The 22,409-nt window shown below is 39.7% G+C and overlaps 2 protein-coding genes across 2 annotated transcripts; both read left to right on the top strand.

Annotated features, from left to right (window-relative positions):
- The first annotated feature begins 1,200 nt into the window (after positions 1-1,200).
- Positions 1,201-7,629, top strand: LOC108674150. Its single transcript, XM_018162060.2, has 4 exons — positions 1,201-1,220; positions 1,747-1,839; positions 5,081-5,105; positions 5,570-7,629. The coding sequence occupies exons 2-4, from the start codon at positions 1,822-1,824 to the stop codon at positions 7,627-7,629; spliced, it is 2,103 nt and encodes a 700-aa protein (XP_018017549.1). The 5' UTR covers positions 1,201-1,220; positions 1,747-1,821.
- Positions 7,630-9,255: 1,626 nt separating this feature from the next.
- Positions 9,256-12,592, top strand: LOC108674149. Its single transcript, XM_047883757.1, has 5 exons — positions 9,256-9,574; positions 9,871-10,111; positions 10,290-10,346; positions 11,230-11,807; positions 11,844-12,592. Exons 1-5 carry the CDS (start codon positions 9,256-9,258, stop codon positions 12,590-12,592), a joined length of 1,944 nt encoding a protein of 647 aa, XP_047739713.1.
- Positions 12,593-22,409: the final 9,817 nt, after the last annotated feature.

Here is a 22,409-nt window from a genome sequence, read left to right as displayed (position 1 = left end):
ACGCTGATGAACCAGCGTCTGATAAACACTCTTGACTTCTTTTGATGATAAGAAATGTCATGATAAACAAGAAATTAAAAACTACGTCTCACAATCAGACGTAGCTTTGATATATATGATTTAATATAAAATGGTAATTAGCTTTTTATTAATCAGCTTCCGCTGGACTGTGATCAGACATTGAGGGTTTTGAATAAGAATTTTATTATAAATTTGACTATTTATTAAAAAATTTAATAATTATAATGTAATTTAGCAGCAATGGAAATGCAAGGAAACGTGTTAAAAATATTTATGACCGCAATATTGCACAATAATTTGTCATTGTAGTCCTAATATACTTTTAATATATTAATTAATATATTATTTTTTTTTAATTTTAATTTATTATTAAAATTAATGTATATATATTAATATTATAATATAATTATATATTATATTTTATATATATTATATTATTATAATACTTTTAATATATCAATTTAATATATTAATTTTCTTTTATTCAAGTTGAACTTGTGGGGTGACTACTGTGAAAAATAACATGGTAATTGTTCAAATAGCGCTGCACCTTGTGCTCTTGCATGGGTCATTCTGACTCAGTTTGGGGTGTATCATTGCTACGTCTGCACTCTACTCGTGATGTGGGCAAGAAAAAAGGGTGTCGGTAATTGGATCTTGACCAGTTTATTTTTTTCAGTGATGGGTTGGGCGGATGAGACGCTGTTAGGCAGATATCATCAAGACTGGAATAAATAAGTTATAAATGATTAGAATGATAATTATTAATAGTATTATGATAATGATTTCATGTTCCTATCATGCAATGGTTTCTAATTAATAAAAATAAATAATTAGAATAAGAAACTGAAAACAAATATTTAAAATAATAATTATTATTAATATTAAATAATCAATTTAATTAAGTGCGTTAATTTCTTCATACTTTTGGTTCCGTCTCTTATCACTTATCTAAATAATATGTATAATGTTTAACGAATGCTGAAGAGCATGATTTAATATTACACGAATTCTACATGAATTATAAACGCAAATTCCTTTTCTTTCTACCTGTGCAATAAAAGGTGTAAATTTTTTCATTTTTATCCAGACGTGGCCCAGAATTCGTCAAGAACCATACGACCATGCCTTAAGTACGTCATTACTTACATGGTTCAACATCAGGAACAGTGCGTGGTAAAATTTAACAAAATCCTACGGTATGAATGATAAAATGAAGTGTGTAAATGATGAGTTAAGGTATCATTGTTATCACTAAATACGTAACTACCACGAAGGTATAGCTAAAGTTTGTATATACTATATATTTCTCAAGATATTATCTCTGTATGCGGAATCTTCGTAAATTACTATAGTTATCCCCTTGTTTACAGTTAATTTAAATTTCTAATAACTGAGGTAATGTAAGACATTCAACATTTGGATTATTTAGTATTAATATGTACGTAAAGATTAGTTAATTGAAATAACGTCTTTTGTTGAATATTTTTTATCTAATGAATTCCCACTCTTCAGATTTGATCGAATTTATTATAGGTTTTATATTAAGGCCGGTTAATGGTATTTCTATAGGTGTTACTAACTGATCGATTGAGTAGCATGGCGAATAATTAATCGACTACGTGGCAAGTCGTCATAGTTCAAACTTTCGGTAGGAATAGCATTACAAAGCACGATTTTCCTAGGTTTGGAAGATATATTTCTAAATTGTTATTCTTCGTGCAGAATTCTTAAATTTTGACTGAATTATCTGAATTTTTTAAAATTTCTTTCCTGGGAGACAACGATCTTTTATTCGCCATGAGCTTCCTGTGCCCGGTGAGTAAACAATGAAAATTTGTTAATGTAAAAAATTCGATAAATAACATTGCATTTATTAAGTGTTAGATTTGCTAACCTTGTATGACATCCAAGTTAAGCATCTTTAATCTGGTAAATATATCAAATTTAATATATATTGTATAATAAATATTAATTTATACAATAATTAATATTTAATATATATTATATATAAATTATAATAAATTCTTCCATGCCTAACGCTGTATTTATTTTGGCTTAGAACCAAGGAACCTAAATTCATGAATTTAGGTTGAAATTTGTTGGCAGGTCAAGTGCAGGTGACACTCAGGGATAACAGCGAAAAATTGTCCAAGTAGCGATGCAGTTTCGCGCTTTTTGTGGGTCATCTTGACACAGTTTTGCCGGGTTAAAGAGCGTATCAGTGCCAATTTAAATAGAATTAAGTCTAACATAATTTAGTTATTCATTTCACGCATCTTAGTCGTTCTTTAGTTAACTTGAGGGTTGTTCTTGGTAGGATTAAGGATAACGGAAATGACGTTAAGGATTAATTAAGGAATGACGGGATTATGGATAATGAGAGGATAGAACGTGCCGGCAATATCGAAACTAACCTGCTGTGTTATCTCTAAGGTTAGGTAGGTATAGGTATAATTGGTCTCGGTATAGGTGTAATGGATATATGTATGATGGATGTAGGCACAATAGGTTTAGGTATAATGGTATGTGTATAATAGGTCTAGGTATAGGTGTAATCGATATTGATACAGTGGGTATAGGTGTAATGGATATAGATACAGTGGGTATAGGTGTAATGGATATAGTTACGATGGATATAGGTATAATAGGTATCTAGTAATACCTACATTAGTATAGCACCTAACACCAAAGATATACCAGCGCCCGCTAGTCAACATCCCTAAGCGCTATTTGCCGCTCGTCGCTACAAAGCTTATAGCTGGTCAGGACTGTGAGTTGTAGGGTTCGATACCCACATAACTGTGATACTGTTTCAATTTAATTAATTTTAAGATGTTCAGTTTGGTTTATAAAATATAAAATAGTTTATATTGAAGGCCAGCGACTTAAGTGCTGCTGGCGGCGTTAGTGACAGTAAAGGTTAGATAAGGAAGATAACAATAGTCTGATTTTATCTTCAGTTCAAAATGTCGGGAAAATCGATAAGGTTGAAATTTAGTAAATATCTAATATTCAAATGTATTAAATATTGCAATGTTTTTTACGCGTGGTTCTGTTTTGGTGGTGCGCGTGGGTTCTGTTTTGGTGGTGCGCGTGGTTCTGTTTTGGTGGTGCGCGTGGTTCTGTTTTGGTGGTGCGCGTGGGTTCTGTTTTGGTGGTGCGCGTGGTTCTGTTTTGGTGGTGCGCGTGGTTCTGTTTTGGTGGTGCGCGTGGNCGCGTGGAGGTTCTGTTTTGGTGGTGCGCGTGGAGGTTCTGTTTTGGTGGTGCGCGTGGAGGTTCTGTTTTGGTGGTGCGCGTGGAGGTTCTGTTTTGGTGGTGCGCGTGGAGGTTCTGTTTTGGTGGTGCGCGTGGAGGTTCTGTTTTGGTGGTGCGCGTGGAGGTTCTGTTTTGGTGGTGCGCGTGGAGGTTCTGTTTTGGTGGTGCGCGTGGAGGTTCTGTTTTGGTGGTGCGCGTGGAGGTTCTGTTTTGGTGGTGCGCGTGGAGGTTCTGTTTTGGTGGTGCGCGTGGAGGTTCTGTTTTGGTGGTGCGCGTGGAGGTTCTGTTTTGGTGGTGCGCGTGGAGGTTCTGTTTTGGTGGTGCGCGTGGAGGTTCTGTTTTGGTGGTGCGCGTGGAGGTTCTGTTTTGGTGGTGCGCGTGGAGGTTCTGTTTTGGTGGTGCGCGTGGAGGTTCTGTTTTGGTGGTGCGCGTGGAGGTTCTGTTTTGGTGGTGCGCGTGGAGGTTCTGTTTTGGTGGTGCGCGTGGAGGTTCTGTTTTGGTGGTGCGCGTGGAGGTTCTGTTTTGGTGGTGCGCGTGGAGGTTCTGTTTTGGTGGTGCGCGTGGAGGTTCTGTTTTGGTGGTGCGCGTGGAGGTTCTGTTTTGGTGGTGCGCGTGGAGGTTCTGTTTTGGTGGTGCGCGTGGAGGTTCTGTTTTGGTGGTGCGCGTGGAGGTTCTGTTTTGGTGGTGCGCGTGGAGGTTCTGTTTTGGTGGTGCGCGTGGAGGTTCTGTTTTGGTGGTGCGCGTGGAGGTTCTGTTTTGGTGGTGCGCGTGGAGGTTCTGTTTTGGTGGTGCGCGTGGAGGTTCTGTTTTGGTGGTGCGCGTGGAGGTTCTGTTTTGGTGGTGCGCGTGGAGGTTCTGTTTTGGTGGTGCGCGTGGAGGTTCTGTTTTGGTGGTGCGCGTGGAGGTTCTGTTTTGGTGGTGCGCGTGGAGGTTCTGTTTTGGTGGTGCGCGTGGAGGTTCTGTTTTGGTGGTGCGCGTGGAGGTTCTGTTTTGGTGGTGCGCGTGGAGGTTCTGTTTTGGTGGTGCGCGTGGAGGTTCTGTTTTGGTGGTGCGCGTGGAGGTTCTGTTTTGGTGGTGCGCGTGGAGGTTCTGTTTTGGTGGTGCGCGTGGAGGTTCTGTTTTGGTGGTGCGCGTGGAGGTTCTGTTTTGGTGGTGCGCGTGGAGGTTCTGTTTTTGGTGGTGCGCGTGGAGGTTCTGTTTTGGTGGTGCGCGTGGGTTCTGTTTTAGGCTTTGCGTGAATGTCCTGTTGTATATTCTGTATAATTAATCAATGTATATTTTTTTCATAAGTACATCTCAATATTCACCAACAATGACACGTCAAATAAAATGTTAATTACTAATAGACATGTTCATAACGGAACATTTATTTCACAAAATACTGGCATGTATTTTATAAGGAACCGTTGGAGAAAATTCACTTTCGTTACTTGGATTGGATTAGACGCTAAATTATTTACAGAAGAAAATTTCACGTTTAATAATCGCAAAAATTCTTCATTTTAACCACCATATTTTAGAATGAATTATCATCGCTTTCGTTATTCCATAATTTTACATCAATTTTCATTTTCTTCAGATTTGTACATGCTGTTACATTAGTTTAACATTCGCTTTTTACGTAGTTTTCAAAATTTTCTTATCAGTTCTGTTGAAAAATTAAGTTTTTGCGAAGGCTGGGTTCTCACTGATAGACGGAGAGAGTCGCGCCACATATCCTCCCCCTACCACCGCCTGACGGACACTGAGACAACCACCTGCCCTGACAATAGAGGCTCGCTAATTACATTGTATTTTTCAGATAAAGAAGGCGGCCGGTAAACAAGGTAAGCCTAGCCATTTAATTAGTCATTGTTAATTATGGACGAGTTAATTAATGTAGAATATTATTGGGTAGCTAAATAATTTGTAATTACATTAACGACTTCAATTCAATGGGTGAATTGATGACATAATTTCATATTATTTGGTGAATGTGCGGATTGGTAGCTGATATTAATATCGTCTTCGGCCACCAATTAAATGGTCATTGATTATATTCTACATGGATAATTATTTCAACTAGAATTTTTGTTTGCTTGAATATTCCGGAAATTGATTACAAGTTGTAATATTTGTCATTTTACCTCCAAAACCACGATTTTAGAGCACAGTCTCGCCACTTTATGGTGAGTTTTGTATGAAGTTAAGACTTACTTTCATGTTGTAAATCATGAATGTGAAAGTTTTCTTTGTAAAAGGATTGCACGTATACACCTCATTCTCGCGTGTGGTTATTTTGAATCCGCAGATTCGGATGAAAGTGACATCGGAATGAGTCCCAGAACTTCGCCGGTGCGAAACCAGAATTCAGGCAAAAAATCCCCTGGTAAAACGAAGACGAAATCCTTTGACGATCCAAAAAACCTCCTTGGCCAATTAGGGTCGGACCTCGCAGAAGGTACTTGCCCGAAAGCTAATCCAAAATTTGAGGCTGACAAAGGTAATCTGAAACCAGTCCTCAATTGCAGTTTCGAGATGGAAACCTATTCGAAGGAGCCCAGGAGAATTGGACTTCGTTCAAAACCCATGGATGAATCTTCAAGCGAAGCCGAAACTAGTACGGAAGTACAACTCTTACCTTCCATAAGCAGCTTGTTAAGGCTGAATGTTGAAAGACAGCCTCGATCGCGCAGTGAGGAACGTAAGAAGAAAACTTTCTTCTCCGCCAAAGCGTCGTGTATCGCAGGATCTTCCACCTCCCGAAGTCTGGAGAGTTTAAATTTTGAGCAGCCAAAATCGGTTTTGAAAAAGACCGTTGACGGCAGACGGTCGGTTAAGTTTCCAAGGGTTGATTCAGGATCATTGCGGAATCTAAGGCGACAGGAAAGATCACACCATGTGCAGTCTACGAGTGCAGTTAAACGTTTGAAAATGCCTGAACCGCGTGTGAGTGCAGCTTCAATTAATTTTGCCATATCCATGCCAGATCAATCATCCGACTCTTCTGTTAAGCAGAAGATTTTAACAGATGCTTCATCCCAATTGTCGTCTGGTCAATTTGGTGGAGGTAATGCGGCTGGCATGATCGTGCAAACTAAGTCATCGTCAATGGACTCCCGAATTGAAAGTAGAAGCCAGGATTCCTCTTCAACCGAGTACAGCACCACTTCCGCATGTTCAAATCCAGTCCGAAATTCTACTCCTGTCGATAGGATGGAACGACTTCAACTGTCCGAAGGCACGAAAGGCAGAACAGACGGAACTCGCCAACGAACATTGAGCTTTGTGGAAAGTTGTACCAAGTCAGATTTTCTTCCAAGTATATCGTCAGTTGGATGCAATTTTGGTCTTTTGGAGTCCAATGTGGACAGTCCTCTTCCAACCGATCCAGTTCCAGGCACGAGATTAGATTCTACCGGCAAAACGACGACGTCGAGCATGGGAAAATCACGCCGGATATCTATTTACAGCTCGCAATGTTCGAAGGTATCGGCCTTAGGTTACGTTCTTTGGAAATCCATGGATGATTTGTACATGAAAAACGAACTTTCAGAACTCGATTGCTCATTGAGTAGGACTAGCTCTTCTGATGATATTGAGTCCAACCGAGATATAGAATCTTCAGTATCAGACTGTAACTCTTCGTATTTTGAGGGCGGAAAATTCATTTCTTGCCAAGGGTATGGTGAATATGCATTAGAACCATCAGGAACCTGCGACATCATGGACCGTCTCGCCTGCCCACGAAAAGATTGTACAGACTTTTGTTTACCTAGTCCTGGTGTTATAAGTCCGTCTTGCCTGTCTTATAGTCAATCAGTAGTTCTAATGAACAAATTGGAATGGCTTTCATTTCTCGGTGGTTGTTCACCTGCGGATGTCCAACATATTACTTCAGAAACTCCGCCACCTAGTCCACCTTACCCAGAGTCGAACTCGAACAAGAATAGAGTGCTGGACGCTTTGGAAGAGTTAATTTCTGAACATCCAATTGATTACAACCGAAAACACTGCAAAAGACTCACCAGAACGAGAAAACGAACAGCTGTAACACCAGAACACGACGATGTCAACAAGATCGACAACGGCAACCAAGTTGTCCAACCAAGTAGTTCTTCCAAAGAAGTTGACTCGGGCATTGCCAATCGTTCTGTTAAATCCCAAGGAGTCCCAATTCACATGACGGGATCAAAGTTTCCTAGGATCGTCGGGCTAGAAAACCGTAGCAAAACCACTTGTTATTTGAACGCGGGACTGCAGTTGCTGGGCGTGGACGAAACTCTCTGCTGGGACATCGGGAGACGAGTGCAGGACCTGGCATCCTGCGGCAAGACGGAGAAGGATCTGCCTGCTACGAAGGTTTTGTGAGTAATCCATGCGGTGCTCGGTCCTTTTGTGCGATGTTGCAGATGAGCATTTACGGTATATTAGCTCCTTTCTGGGATATATACATGACCCGTCCTTGGATATGTGTTCCGTCCTCGGATGTGTGTTCCGTCCTTGGATATGTGTTCCGTCCTTGGATACGTGTTCCGTCCTTGGATATGTGTTCCGTCCTTGGATATGTGTTCAGTCCTTGGATATGTGTTCCGTCCATGGATGTGTTCCGTCCTTGGATATGTGTTCCGTCCTTGGATATGTGTTCCGTCCTTGGATATGTGTTCCGTCCTTGGATATGTGTTCCGTCCTTGGATATGGTGTTCCGTCCTTGGATATGGTGTTCCGTCCTTGGATATATGTTCCGTCCTTGGATATGTGTTCCGTCCTTGGATATATATGACCTTAGCCCTTCACTCTGACCCTTCACTTTAACCCGTCATCATAACCCCCTTTCACTGTAACCCCCTTTCACTTTAACCCCTTTCACTTTAACCCCCTTTCACTTTAACCCCCTTTCACTTTAACACCCCTTTCACTTTAACACCCCTTTCACTTTAACACCCTTTTCACTTTAACACCCCTTTCACTTTAACACCCCTTTCACTTTAACACCCCTTTCACTTTAACACCCCTTTCCCTTTAACACCCCTTTCACTTTAACACCCATTTCAATTTAACACACCTTTCACTTTAACACCCCTTTCACTTTAACACCTGTCTCTTATACACATCTCGTGGGTTCTGTTTTGGTGGTGCGCGTGGGTTCTGTTTTGGTGGTGCGCGTGGAGGTTCTGTTTTGGTGGTGCGCGTGGAGGTTCTGTTTTGGTGGTGCGCGTGGAGGTTCTGTTTTGGTGGTGCGCGTGGAGGTTCTGTTTTGGTGGTGCGCGTGGAGGTTCTGTTTTGGTGGTGCGCGTGGAGGTTCTGTTTTGGTGGTGCGCGTGGAGGTTCTGTTTTGGTGGTGCGCGTGGAGGTTCTGTTTTGGTGGTGCNTTTGAATTGCATTAAATCTGAATTGCAGGTGAATATTTTTCACTTATTTGAATTGCATTAAATCTGAATTGCAGGTGAATATTTTTCACTTATTTGAATTGCATTAAATCTGAATTGCAGGTGAATATTTTTCATTTATTTGAATTGCATTAAATCTGAATTGCAGGTGAATATTTTTTATTTTTGTTTCGTGTGTTTGTTTAGAATTATAATTTATAATTAATTGAAGTTTAAGTTGAAGAAATATCAATCCTCCTATTTTAGTATATTTATCAAGTTGTAATTTGTTTGTTATATGTAATTAGGTTTATTTAAAATGTGATAAAAATTGCATTGCATTTCATTTTTATACATAACAGCCTAGTATCGTTATTTACAAATCGATTACAAATAAAAATAATTACTTGCTATTATATTAATTTATCAATTAATCAAAACAAATTTTCTCTCAAACATTTGATCAACTCCATAATTATAGATGAATTAATTATAATTAATAATATTTATTAATTTATTTATAGCTCGAAAACGCCAGCGATCCCATCACTGAGAACTTCGGAGTGGAACAACTACACATCAGGAACAGTGAGTGTCACCCGTGCCCTTATGCCTCACCCATGCCCTCATGCCTCACCCATGCCCTCGTGCCTCACCCATGCCCTCTGAGGACATGAAGGTGGCCACAGACCTGATGGTCCGCGCCGCGGTCTCCTCGTCTACCCTCACCTTCGACTCCCTCTTGTCTGCGCACACGGCCCCGCAGACTGCAGACGAGGCCCAGCAGACGGCAGGCGAGGGCTGCAGAGTGCAGACTCTGCTGCACCGTCTGCCTCGCCTGCTGCTCCTGCAGCTGCAGATGTTCAGACAGACGACAGACGGGAAAGGGGCTGTCGAGAAAGCCTGTCTACCCGTCCAGCTCGATGATGTCTTAAACATCAGAAAATGTGAGGGTAACTCGTGTATTGTTTTGAGATGCACTACAAGAAATGAGTGGTAGTTAGTCTGAATAGCGAATAACTTTTTTGGGTCATCCACTGCAACGTGTTGAAAATGTCACTATTTTCGGACCTCTTTTAGGACAATATAACGGTTATTTTCCGAGAGCTCTTGCCATTTCATGCTTGCTTGTTGTTCATTGTAATTTTTTGGCTCTCACAATCCATTGATGACGTGAAAATAGTAAGAAATTTAACGTATTTTCCGCTCGCGTTGACTGCTTAATTTCTCTCTGTGTCCACAGCGTGGCTGAGTGAGAAGCTCCGTCGGGACCTCACCTCCGCCCCCCACGGGGTGGCCGCCCCCCGTACTCCTAACACTGAAGGTACGGCGGCTAACACCGCCACCGCCACCGCCACCTCCGCCACGGACCACGCGTTATCCTACGAGTTGGTGGCGGTGGTGTTCCACGTGGGCACGTCCATGCACGCGGGCCACTACCGCTGCGCGGTGCTCGCGTCCGACGACCGCGGCGTGGCCACGTGGTGCCACCGCCACCACTGCCACCACCTCCGCCACCTCCCCCCCCACCACCACCACCGCCAAGGACCACGCGTTATCCTACGAGTTGGTGGCGGTGGTGTTCCACGTGGGCACGTCTATGCACGCGGGCCACTACCGGTGCGCGGTGCTCGCCTCCGACGACCGCGGCGTGGCCACGTGGTGCCTCTGCGACGATGACGTCATCACGGTCTACCGGGACCTGCGCAGCCTTAAGAGGTACACTCGTATAAATATTGTTATAGTAAAATTGATTTTATATTATTATAGATAAGATGACACTTAAATTATAACTAAAATGTAAATATATTGAAATAATTTCATTGTAATACCGGGACCTGCGCAGCCTTGAGAGGTACACTCTAATAAAAATTATTATTATAGTATGATTGACTTTGTATAATTATAGATAAGATGACACTTAAATTATAACTAAAATGTAAATATATCGAAATAATTTCATTGGAATGACCGGGAGCTCCGCAGCCATAAGAGGTACCCTCTAATAAATATTATAATTATAGTATAATTGATTTTGTGTTATTATAGATAAGATGAGAAACTGAAATTATAACTAAAATGTAAATATATTGAAATAATTTCATTGTAATGACCAGGATCTCAGCAGCCTTAAGAGGTACACTCTAATAAATATAATAATAGGATAATTCTAGTATAATTATGGGCAAGATGGAAGAATTATTCTAATTTAAATATATTGTAATAATTTCATTGGAATGCTCTCAATAGGTCACACTCGATAAACTGTTCTAGTATAATTAATTTTATATATTTATAGACAAGATGAGAAACTTGAATTATAACTAAAAGTTAATATATGAAAATATCATTGGAAGCTAAACTAGAGGTCACAGTTAAATAATTACCATTATTAAAGTATAATTTTAGTATAATTATAGTTATAGACAAGATGAAGGAATTGAATTATAAGCAAAATTTAAATATATTGAGATAATTTCATCGGAATGTAATCAAGAGGTCCCACAAAAATTTGTCATTTTGGAGACACATAATTATAGATAACGGGATAGATGAAAATTAGGATATTATATATAAATATTTGTATGGTTGTCTTTTCCAGTGACGACGAAACAGAGACTCCATACCTCCTGCTATTCAGAAGAATGGACGCTAAAGATACCCTTCACCGAAATGCGTGTCAGATGACGGAAGAGATTACAAGCTCTATAGTGTCGAGTCAAGATACAGTTTTGTGTAAATGCCCTTCCTCGGAAAATCCTAATCAGGAACCCCAGAGATTTGAGAACCAAATGGATGAAGTGGAGGAAAAGATAAATTGGATTTCATTGCATCGCAATTCACCGATTCGCAGCGAAGGGATGTTTGAGTCAGACGACTGCCCTCCCCGCGCAAGAATCATAACGATGCGGATGGGAAACGAGTACACGGCTTGTACAGAAATGTTCAACGCAGATTTCGGCTTTTATATGCCCATGCCTTGTGACCATGATGGGTCGACATCCGGGACATCCGGGCAAATGTATGAAACTGATGAATCGTTATGCGGAAGTGATGAAACCGCCTATTCAGATGAAGGAACCGTAGATGAAGGTGAATCTTTTCTCTACGAAGGAGACTCCATAACTGAAGTCGATGAAGAAATTGTCCTGGAAAATGGATCAATAATGAGATGGACCTGTCTCTTATACACATCTAGATGTGTATAAGAGACAGACCTCCAACCNGAGGCCGACGAGTCCGCGGCTGTTGTTGCCGAGGCCGACGAGTCCGCGGCTGTTGTTGCCGAGGCCGACGAGTCCGCGGCTGTTGTTGCCGAGGCCGACGAGTCCGCGGCTGTTGTTGCCGAGGCCGACGAGTCCGCGGCTGTTGTTGCCGAGGCCGACGAGTCCGCGGCTGTTGTTGCCGAGGCCGACGAGTCCGCGGCTGTTGTTGCCGAGGCCGACGAGTCCGCGGCTGTTGTTGCCGAGGCCGACGAGTCCGCGGCTGTTGTTGCCGAGGCCGACGAGTCCGCGGCTGTTGTTGCCGAGGCCGACGAGTCCGCGGCTGTTGTTGCCGAGGCCGACGAGTCCGCGGCTGTTGTTGCCGAGGCCGACGAGTCCGCGGCTGTTGTTGCCGAGGCCGACGAGTCCGCGGCTGTTGTTGCCGAGGCCGACGAGTCCGCGGCTGTTGTTGCCGAGGCCGACGAGTCCGCGGCTGTTGTTGCCGAGGCCGACGAGTCGGCGGCTGTTGTTGCCAATGCCGACGAGTCTGTGGCGGCTGTTGTTGCCAATGAATGGCCCGGCGCCCCCAGATCTTCAGTAAAGATTCGTCGAAGTTTTGGGACCATAACCCCTTGTTTTGGCTGGGGGTTCGGTGTAGTCCATATCTCTCCTTGTGGGTCCGACGCAGAGAGCGAGACCGAATCTGAGGAATGGACCGATGATGGTGACTGGACTACCGATGATGGTGGTGACGATTTATGATGAAGAGGATAATCACAATGTGTCACCTACTGAAACTGGACAGAAAAGGCATGCAACATTTGAAAGAAATGACAAATTTTCTACTGGCTTCTATAGCGTGAAAAAACGAAATTTTAATCGCCAAGAGGGTGATTCAAAAATTCTATTTGTTTTTCATTCAGAGACTGCCATTTTCTTACGGACTTCGACTAGCGTCATTTGTTTTGGAATTCATCGATATATTTGCTCGGACTCGACAATATTCATGCGAGGAACTTCACCTAATTTTAATTGAATAAATGAATGTTATCTGATTTTGACCGCCTTCAGTACAATCTATTTTATTTTGCCTGACAGTATTTGTAACTTAGTGTGTAAGCCTTTGAATTATTTGTTGGATATTTTAATTATATTGACGTATGATAAATAAAATATGGATTATATTTCGTATCATGTCCCCATACGCGATGATTTTATTGTACAAATATCCAAGAGATAATAAATCCTACACTAAGAACCTGCTTGTTTTAATAAAAGTTTCGATTACTTTCTTGAAAGCGAACCTCCCTCTCTGCACCTAGGTTACTAATTCGTGTAAATCTTTGATCCCGCTGCTAATTTGATAATTAAAATGTATATATAATATCGCAATATATCACTATACAGTATATCATCACTATCACTATATAGTACTACAATTACTAAAGTGCTTATAGTAATTATTCGATAATTATAAAGTAATTATAGTGATGTAATTAATAAATGAGTTTTCGAATTTCTCTCAATCTATCGAAAAAGCACTTGATTGGCAATATTAGTAGCGAGAAATGTTAGCAATCAGTTGATGAATAATCCTCTTGATTTCTGTTTCTTGAACGTTCTTTTCGAAATTATTACTTTGAAAAGTACAATTCTTTGGCGCCTGAGTGACATATTTCAGCGATTGAACTGATGGTGATTGCGTCATTTTACGCCGGTTTGCAAAATGCGATGGAAAGAGAAGCAAGTATCGCCTTGCGAAATATATTTTAGTCGTAGGATTTTAATAGACAACGCAATATGATAAAAATTTACATGTCAAAATTGAAGATGAATTTGCGTACGAAGTTCAGCAAGTCTGACCTACCTAACCATGTAGGTATAGATTAAACTATTTAGCTCATTTACATTGAAAAAAGGCTATTCTCAGAATTGATAAAAATAACTTTCTGAAATATCTAACTGACGTAATGAACAATAATAAATAATTGAACGAAATTGACACACGATAATAATATAAACGCAGTGCTCTAACGGGTAAGTCTTTAATATAAAAAATTAAGAGATATCCAAGGAAACGCTCCTTCACGATAATGTTACCCAAGACGATTATGAATGAAGGTCGAGGTCACGTCAAAATCATTGAAAATAAAAAATATCAAGCGTCTTAAAACCTAATGCATTACAAGTTGTTAAGCACATGTGCATCTCCAAGGGGAGCGTCTGCCCCAAATTTTATCTTGGTTATTTACGGACGGATCACTTTGAAACTTGGTACGTACATGTAAAACATAATTCTAAGATTTTTTGTTCATGTAAATTTTTCGAAAAAAATGAAAGAAAACGTGAAATTCTTAGAAAACGGCCAAAAAGTGGGTACCGTAGAATAGCTATCTCCTCCTATGATTTTCAAGTTACAACATCGAAACACATATCATTCGATGCGTAAAGACCATATCTATAATTCGTAGTACGCGTTTTTTTTAAATCCTAATTTTTGTGGGTGTGGGGGCATTTTTCGTAAATTTTTCGGAAATTTTTCGATTTTACCCCCCGCCACCTCCCTTTTTGCAGAATAAAATCCAAACTGTGACGAAATTAGAAAAACGCGTACTACGAATCGTAGATCTTTCTTTTGCAAATCAAACGGTATATGTCTCATTGTTGTAGCTTTAAAACTGTAGGAGGAGATTGGTTTGCAGTGGCAATAAGTTAACTTTTCAGTAGAGCCCGACAAAGTCGCGCGCGCCTCGAAATAGACATTCAAGGGCGCAAGGTTGCTAACTAGACGATACTGGAGCTCAATATCTGTCCAGGTTGGTGCGAACGACGGCACGAGAACCATCCCATATGACTGCAGGCGGATAACTGAAGCACAGCGTGTTCAGACTAGCTATTTAAGTATACTGCCGCTAATTTCGGCCCATCTTAAATGTTAAAGAGCTCCACCACCCCTAACCCTTTCGCGATCTATTGTGAACGCATAAATATACGTACAGAGATAGTTTTGGTACCGTTGGGTAGGTCAGAATGGCAGCTTTAAGATGAGTATAAAAACCGAAAAAGTCAAAATTTTCGATTTTAGGGTAGACGCTCACCTTAATTCAAATATGTTGCTTATTGAACAATGATTCAGAATAAGGCAGGAGATGGTCGTTAGATTAGGAGCTATTAACAAGTTATAATATAAATATTTTCAATATAATTAATGGATTCCCAAATTTTTTTTATCCGGTATGGCTTTATTTATTCAAGTAAATGACCAACTGCAATTTTAATGGAAATAAATTAGTTATAGCAACTAAGATGAATCTGATAACTTTCTACGGATTTGTCTTAGAAAACGATTTGGAGCAGAAACTTAAATAAATATCATTACTGACCTTGTCAGTGGCAGGTGTCAACCTCGATTGCTTCAAATTACCAATTTTTATCATGACTGTAGAATAATTGAAATTACCCAAATTCACCTGAACAATTTCATATAACATTCAAGACGTCATTGCTTGTAATCCTGCAGCAATCGCTTCCAATCTATCAGCTACAATCTTCACTACAATAACAATCTCCGCGAGTGCCGCAGCAATCTCTATCATTGTCGCCTTGTGGCCTGAGAGGGTTACTGCGAGACTGTCTTCTCGTAATTTTTCAGAAACAGACTCAAATCTTCTAGCAATCACTCTCAGCTTTATAGCAACCGTCATCAGTGTTTTATTCATTGACGTCAATCCTTGTTTGATAGACATCAATCCTGCAATGATCGACATCAATCCCGCCAGGATTGTCAACGAAATATTAGTGATTATCAAGAACTGGCCAGTGATATTTGTCAATCCTTCTGTGACAGCCATCAATCCTGCACAGATTGCATAGGCTTTCGCTCCCATTACTATCGATTTTGTATTAAATATCAACGATAATTTTTCATTAGACTTTAAACTTGCAGCGATAACCATCAACCCTGCAATCAAGATCATCAATCTTGCATCGGCCTCCATCACTGCTAAACTGAGGGCAACCAACTCCTAAGCGATCGTCACCACGAGAAGAGGTGACAATCGCCTCCACCCCACACATCCTGCAACAACCATCATCCATCCTACATGGAACATCACACATCCTCCATGGATCATGACCCGTCATCCAAAAGTCACCACCCATCCTCCAGCAATCGCAACCAATCCCATCCAGAAAGCAAAGATGCCGTCTGCAATTATAATTAATCCACCTTCATTTACCATCAAATTCGCTCCGACTGTCATCAGTCTTGTCACTAGAACCACCAATCCGGCAACGACCAGCATCAATCTTGCGTCGGCCTGCATCAGTGCTACTGGGAAGGCCACCAATCCTGCAGCGATCGACACCCATCCTCCAGCAACCGCCACCAAACCTGCAGCAAACCCTGATTTACTAGGGAACATTTAAATAATTCTAAGAATTTTTCAACTACATTTGAAGGTGATATGGAGGTAATAGTCTCAACATTGTGTCCATGTCGGTGTAATTATAAGTGAGCTGCAAAGGTTGACAAAAGATACTGGCTCGACAGAGACGCAGAGACGATACAGGCGCCCTGTAGAATTGGAGGAAGCAGTGTAGGGATGGAGGCAGCAGTAAGCCAGAATCAGTGTGTGAAAATCACTCTAGAAATAAAAACAATGAATGTGTTTTCGCACTGGATATATATAGATGCAGAGCAGAAAAATACGCAGCGTGAGAAAAAAGTATGTGCATGACTCTTCCTGTGAGCAGAACGTGGTAGACGCTCATTATATCAAACAAGCTTTTACAATTACCGTTTGTCAAATTCACAAGGCATGGCGAGTTACGTTCATGCTTCAATAATGCTGCAATCGAAGCACGATTATAATGATTTACATTAATCTTAAGTAAAATATAAGATATTTAAAAACTTTACAATTGTAATTTGGCTGAACAACTTCACACACCTTCATGTGCCATCACCAGACGCTGGACTTCTAAACTGAGCTTCGGCTGGCTAGCACTGCTGAGGTTCATCTTACTAGATTGTAAACCTAGTAACATCTTTGAAGTCAACAACCCGTACCTAAATGCAGCCTTTGAAATCAAGAAGGCTCAACTAAAGAAGCTAAACACAAGTATATCTAACAAGGAAGAATGTTTTTTTTTAGTTCTAGCGGCATTTTCGCTTCTAATTCTCATCTAGCGATGACACAATTTATACGTACGCTGAAATGAATTTTAATCATATTTATTTATGTTAATACTAGTTATATTAGACGGTAATTGGAACTATTCACGAACTTTCTGAGAAATTTTCCTTATCAAATAATCCATGAGACCTCACGCTCTATAATTTCAAAGAATACTTTTATCTAATCGATATAATTGTGGCATTTATAAATCACGCGCTTTATATTGCGCAGATTTACTTCAGAATTCTTGAATATGATCCCCATCCAGTGAGCCGCTGATAGCTCTGATAACTACAGTTAAAGCCCTGATAAGTCTGCATACTGATGATTAAGTCCTTTTCATCACCAAGTTAAAGCTGCATGACATAAACAATTTGCAAGTTTCTGTCATTGATTTATGAAATATTAGAACCCAATATTTAGGCCGAAGCTCAGTTCAGAAGTCCCACGTCCGGCGATGGCACATGAAGGTGCGTGAAGTTGTTCAGCCAAATGACAATTGCGGAGATTTTAAAGTATCTTATTTTTTAATCAAGATAAGTGTGGATCATTATAGTCGTGGTTAGATGGCAACATTATTGAGGTATGAACGTAACTCGTCATGCCATGTTAATTTGACATTCCGTGATTGTAAAATTTGATTTGATCAGCGTCTATACCACGTGCCGCTCACAAGACCAGAGTCCACACACTTTCTTCTTACCTCGTGTATTTTTTTCTTCTTACGCTGTGATTTTCTTCTTAAATATATACGTGAAAAATTCTTAGAATACTCTAAACTTTCCCTAGTAATCCAGGGTTTGCTGCAGGATCGGTGGCGATTGCTAGAGGATTCATTTCGATCGCTGCAGGATGGGTGTCGACAGCTTCAGGATTGGTGGCCATCACATTAGTACGGAGTGAGGCCGATGCAAGATTGATGTTGGTCGTTGCTGGATTGATTGTTCTGATGATCGGAGCAAAATTGCTGATAGGTGACAAAGATGGATTTGACATAAATAGAGAAGGCATTGTAGCTATCTGTGCAGGATTTGTTACAATTGCTAGAGGATGGTTGATGACCTATGGACGATGGGTGATGATCTCTGAGCGATGGGTGATGAGCTCTGGAGTGTGGGTGATGATCACTGGAATATGGGTGTTGATGTCATTTGTACAGTCGAGGATCGACAGAGGACGGGCGATGATCGCTGGAGGATGGCTGATGATCGCTGGAGAATGGTTGATGATCCCTGGGGGATGTGTGATGACCCCTGGAGGATGGTTGATGCTCCATGTAGGATGGATAATGATTGTCACAGAATGTGTTGCAGGAGGAGAGGTGACGACCGCTGTAGGGTTAGTGGCGCTCACTATTTCACTGACAGCGGCCGATTCAAGATTGATGATATTGTTTGCAGGGTTGATGGTTATCGTTCAAAATGTAGAGTCAAATGAAGTAAGATTTATGACATTTGATACAAAATCGATATTAGTGGGAGCTACAACCTACGTGATCTCTGCAGGATTGCTGGCTGCCACAGAAGGATTGACATATATAGCCACTTATAGCCCGTTCATGCTGTATGGCCGGTTGACGCCTTATGGCCAGTTAATAATAGTCATTACTATTTCGGTGGCAATCCTGGTGGGATGGATGTACATAATTGCAGGATTGAAGTCCATTAAACGAGGATTACCGTCAGTGAATGAAACACTGATGACAATTACTGAAAAGCTGAGAGTAAATGCAGTAAGTTTTAGTAGGTTTCTGAAAAATTACGGAAAAACGGTCTCGCAGTAACCATTTAAAACAGAAGGCAACAATGATGGCGATTGCTGCGACACTCACGGAGATTGTTCCCGTAGTGAAGATTGTAGCTGACATATTAGAAACGATTGCTGCAGGATTGAAGGCAATGACGTCTTGAATGTTATATGAAATTGTTTACGCCTATTAGCCTAGCTTCAATTGTCTTACAGTCATGATAAAAATTTGTGATTTAAAACATTCGAGGTTGACACCTGAACAAGGTTAGCATTGATATTTATTGATGTTTCTGCATTGAATCGTTTTATAAAAAATTTAGAGTATTTCAATTGTTCTTCCTAATTTATTTCTAACATTATAGCTGTGGTTCGTATACTCGAATAAAGCAATATTGTATACTAAGAATTTGCGAATAGATTTAATTATATGAAATTATTTAGATCCTAAATGGTTAATAACTCATAATCTAACAACCATTTCCTTCCTTATTCTCATTTCTGGTTGAATAAGCAAAAGATTTGACTTAAGAGCGAACATCAAAGCGGTCGCAGTTGTCGCCTATATAGCGTTTAATGACTAATGCATTCGACACATAACTCCCATCCTATATAAGATGCAAGTCTGAAATTTGGAATGCAATCCTGGGTAATTATTTTAAATTAACAGACATTAGGATAAATTGTGTTGACTTTGTATAATCACTATTATCGCGAATAAAAATTTTTCATGAGGGTCGTAAAACCTGCGACTTTTCTTATATTTCCGCGACACTATTTGATTTTATTATTTATTCATCATTGACCGCTATACTGAGCATTTCTGAATCGTTCTTCTAGTATTATATATAAGTAATTAAAACCTTAAGGCATGTGAAACTTCCGTAGATTAAAGCAAGACCTGACCTCCCGTTGTCGTACTTCCGTGTGGGAGCAGCCTGCCCTACCCAGTTAAAATTTTGAGCCGAGACCGGCGCCGGGTTTAGCCGGGCTGGTCGCGCTTTAGCAGGATGGAGCCGTGAAACTATAACCGGCCATCTTTCCCTAAAACTGCGCTGCGCCATGGCTGATACAGAGACAAATTTCTAGCAGCTCGGCAGAGACGGTTGTCTGAAAAATTAAGAGAAAACGCTTTCGCAGGAACTTTTTTAGGCCAGAAGGCAACAATGATTGAGATTGCTTCGGCAATAACAGAGATTTTTCCCGTAGTGAAGATTGTAGCTGACATATTAGAAGCGATTGCTGCAGGGTTGCAGGCAGTGACGTCTTGAATGTTATATGAAATTGTTTGCGCCTATTTGCGTGGCTTCAATTATTTTACAGTCCTGATAAAAATTTGTGATTTAAAACATTCGAGGTTTACAGCTCTGATATTTATTGAAGTTTCTGCTCTAAATCGTATTATAAGACAAATGTATGAAAAAATCAGCTTATTTTAATTGATCTCATTGATTTATTTCTAACCTGATAATATATATATCTGAATAAATAAAGCAATATCGTATACTAAAATTTAAGAATAGAATTAATTACAATAAATGTATTTATATTATAACTTGTCAATAACCCATGATCTACAGAACATTTTCTTCCTTATTCTCATTTCTGGTTGAATAAGCAAAAGATTTGACTTAATAGCGAACATCAAAGCGGCCGCGGTAGTCGCCTATAGCGCTTAATGACTAATGCATTCGACACATAACTCCCATCCTAAATAAGTTGCAAGTCTGAAATTTGGAATGCTATCCTGGCTAATTATTTTAAATTAACATACATTAGGATAAATTGTGTAATCTTTGTATTATAATGTTTATCGCGAACCAAAAAATTGAATCATGAGGATCCTGAATCGAGCGACTTTTCTTCTATTTCAGCGACACTATTTGATTTAATTATTTATTCATCTTTGACCGCTATACCGAGCATTTCTGAACCATTCTTCTAGTATTATATATAAGTAATTAAAACCTTAGGGCATGTGAAAGTTCCGTAGATTAAAGCAGGACCTGACCTCCCGTTGTCGTACTGCCGTGTGGGAGCAGCCTGCCCTTTGGCAATAAATCTTGTGTTCAGGGTAAACATTCCTCCTTCCCTGCACATTTCACAGTCTCCTTTAAACTTTCAAAGACAATATCTGGGGCTGCGGTGGCTTTTTAAAGGTAGAGACTAACAATACACGATTTTCATGTATAAAAATATTCGTGTAATGAATGGTGTTTATTTTTTGTAATAAATATTGTTAAGCTGGTTGTACGTCGTACATGAGCGTCATGCGTTAAAGTGATTAAGAAGAGATAATCGTGATTATGTTTTGATATATGAAGAGAATGAATGCATAAACAAGACAATTATGTATAAAATTTCCTTATACTATTACATGAACGATTATTTTAATGCAATTTATTGAATTTAGTGAGCTAGAGTATAGCATATTAAATTCTATACGTTCATGATACTATGCAATCATTGGAGTATTCCAGTCGATGTGGAAATTTTCCACGTCAGAAATTCGGTAAATAAGGTCAAGAAATGTTCTTAATTTCATGTCATTCTATTCCTGCAAAAAATTTTTAAATTATTTAAAGTAGCTTGTCATTTAATAATTTGTAATATTAATATCAGACTTAGCCCAATGAATTATTGTTATACTGAATTATATAATTGTACTGAATTATTTAAAAGATTTCAATTATTATTACTGTTATTGTAAAAATGATGATTTATATGATAATAAAAAGGCAAATATAATGCCTAATTGAAAAATCAGAAAACATGAGCCATAACCACAATGATATCATAATGATGTACGCAGTATCATTCTAAATTATTTGTAATGCTATTTCCGCAACTCCTACATTACAGCTACATGAGACTAAACGTTAATATGATGTTTGCATTTTAATGTTGCAATTTTTACTAATTAAAGTTTATCAATGATAACCTTCATTGGAACCAAGAAATCTTCATTTTTGATTCTTTCTTATTCTCTCTTTATCCTCTGGGACATCGATTATTGCCTATTACTTGTAGGTTGTTTCTGTGCCTTCGTAATTTATCTACCGAAATTGATGTTATTGATGATAATATTGCTTCCAATAGGAGATAAACGAGCCTCGGATGTAGGTGTTTGTCTAATGTTCAGTGGTTGTCAATATTTATTAAATTGTGTCATCGCTTTGAAATTTTATTTTCCCTCTTAATTACCGATATCGCATCGCTACCGAGCGCTAAACTATGATAAATAATTACAATGCATTGTTTTAGGTAAGAAAAAGACTCGAGAATTGAGAAAAATTCGAAAATATTAAATATATATATATACGCATAAATGACTAAAAATGAGCATGAAGAATTAGTCTGATGCTCATGACGGAGGGTAAAATTATTTAGAATAGAAGTGTAGGCACTGAAGAAATAGGCCCATGGCCTGTTGCCGATTCTTGTACTTATCGTGACTTGATTCACAAGGGATCCGGCCTTTGGAACCCGATCTTTCCATAGCTGACTATTGATTGAGATAGCTGCTGGACTTATTGTCTGGTTGTAAAAATAATAAGCGAGAATAATCGTTAAAAATTTTACCTCATTGATAAACTTTATTCATATTTGAATTGCGCAGAAAAAGGTTAACTTTCCTAAGGTATATTCGCATC

This window comes from Hyalella azteca, unplaced genomic scaffold (assembly GCF_000764305.2).
Source record: "Hyalella azteca isolate HAZT.00-mixed unplaced genomic scaffold, Hazt_2.0.2 contig13619, whole genome shotgun sequence".
Lineage (NCBI taxonomy): Eukaryota > Metazoa > Arthropoda > Malacostraca > Amphipoda > Hyalellidae > Hyalella > Hyalella azteca.
Note: the sequence above shows the minus strand (reverse complement) of the source record. Positions and strands in the feature narration are given on the sequence as shown.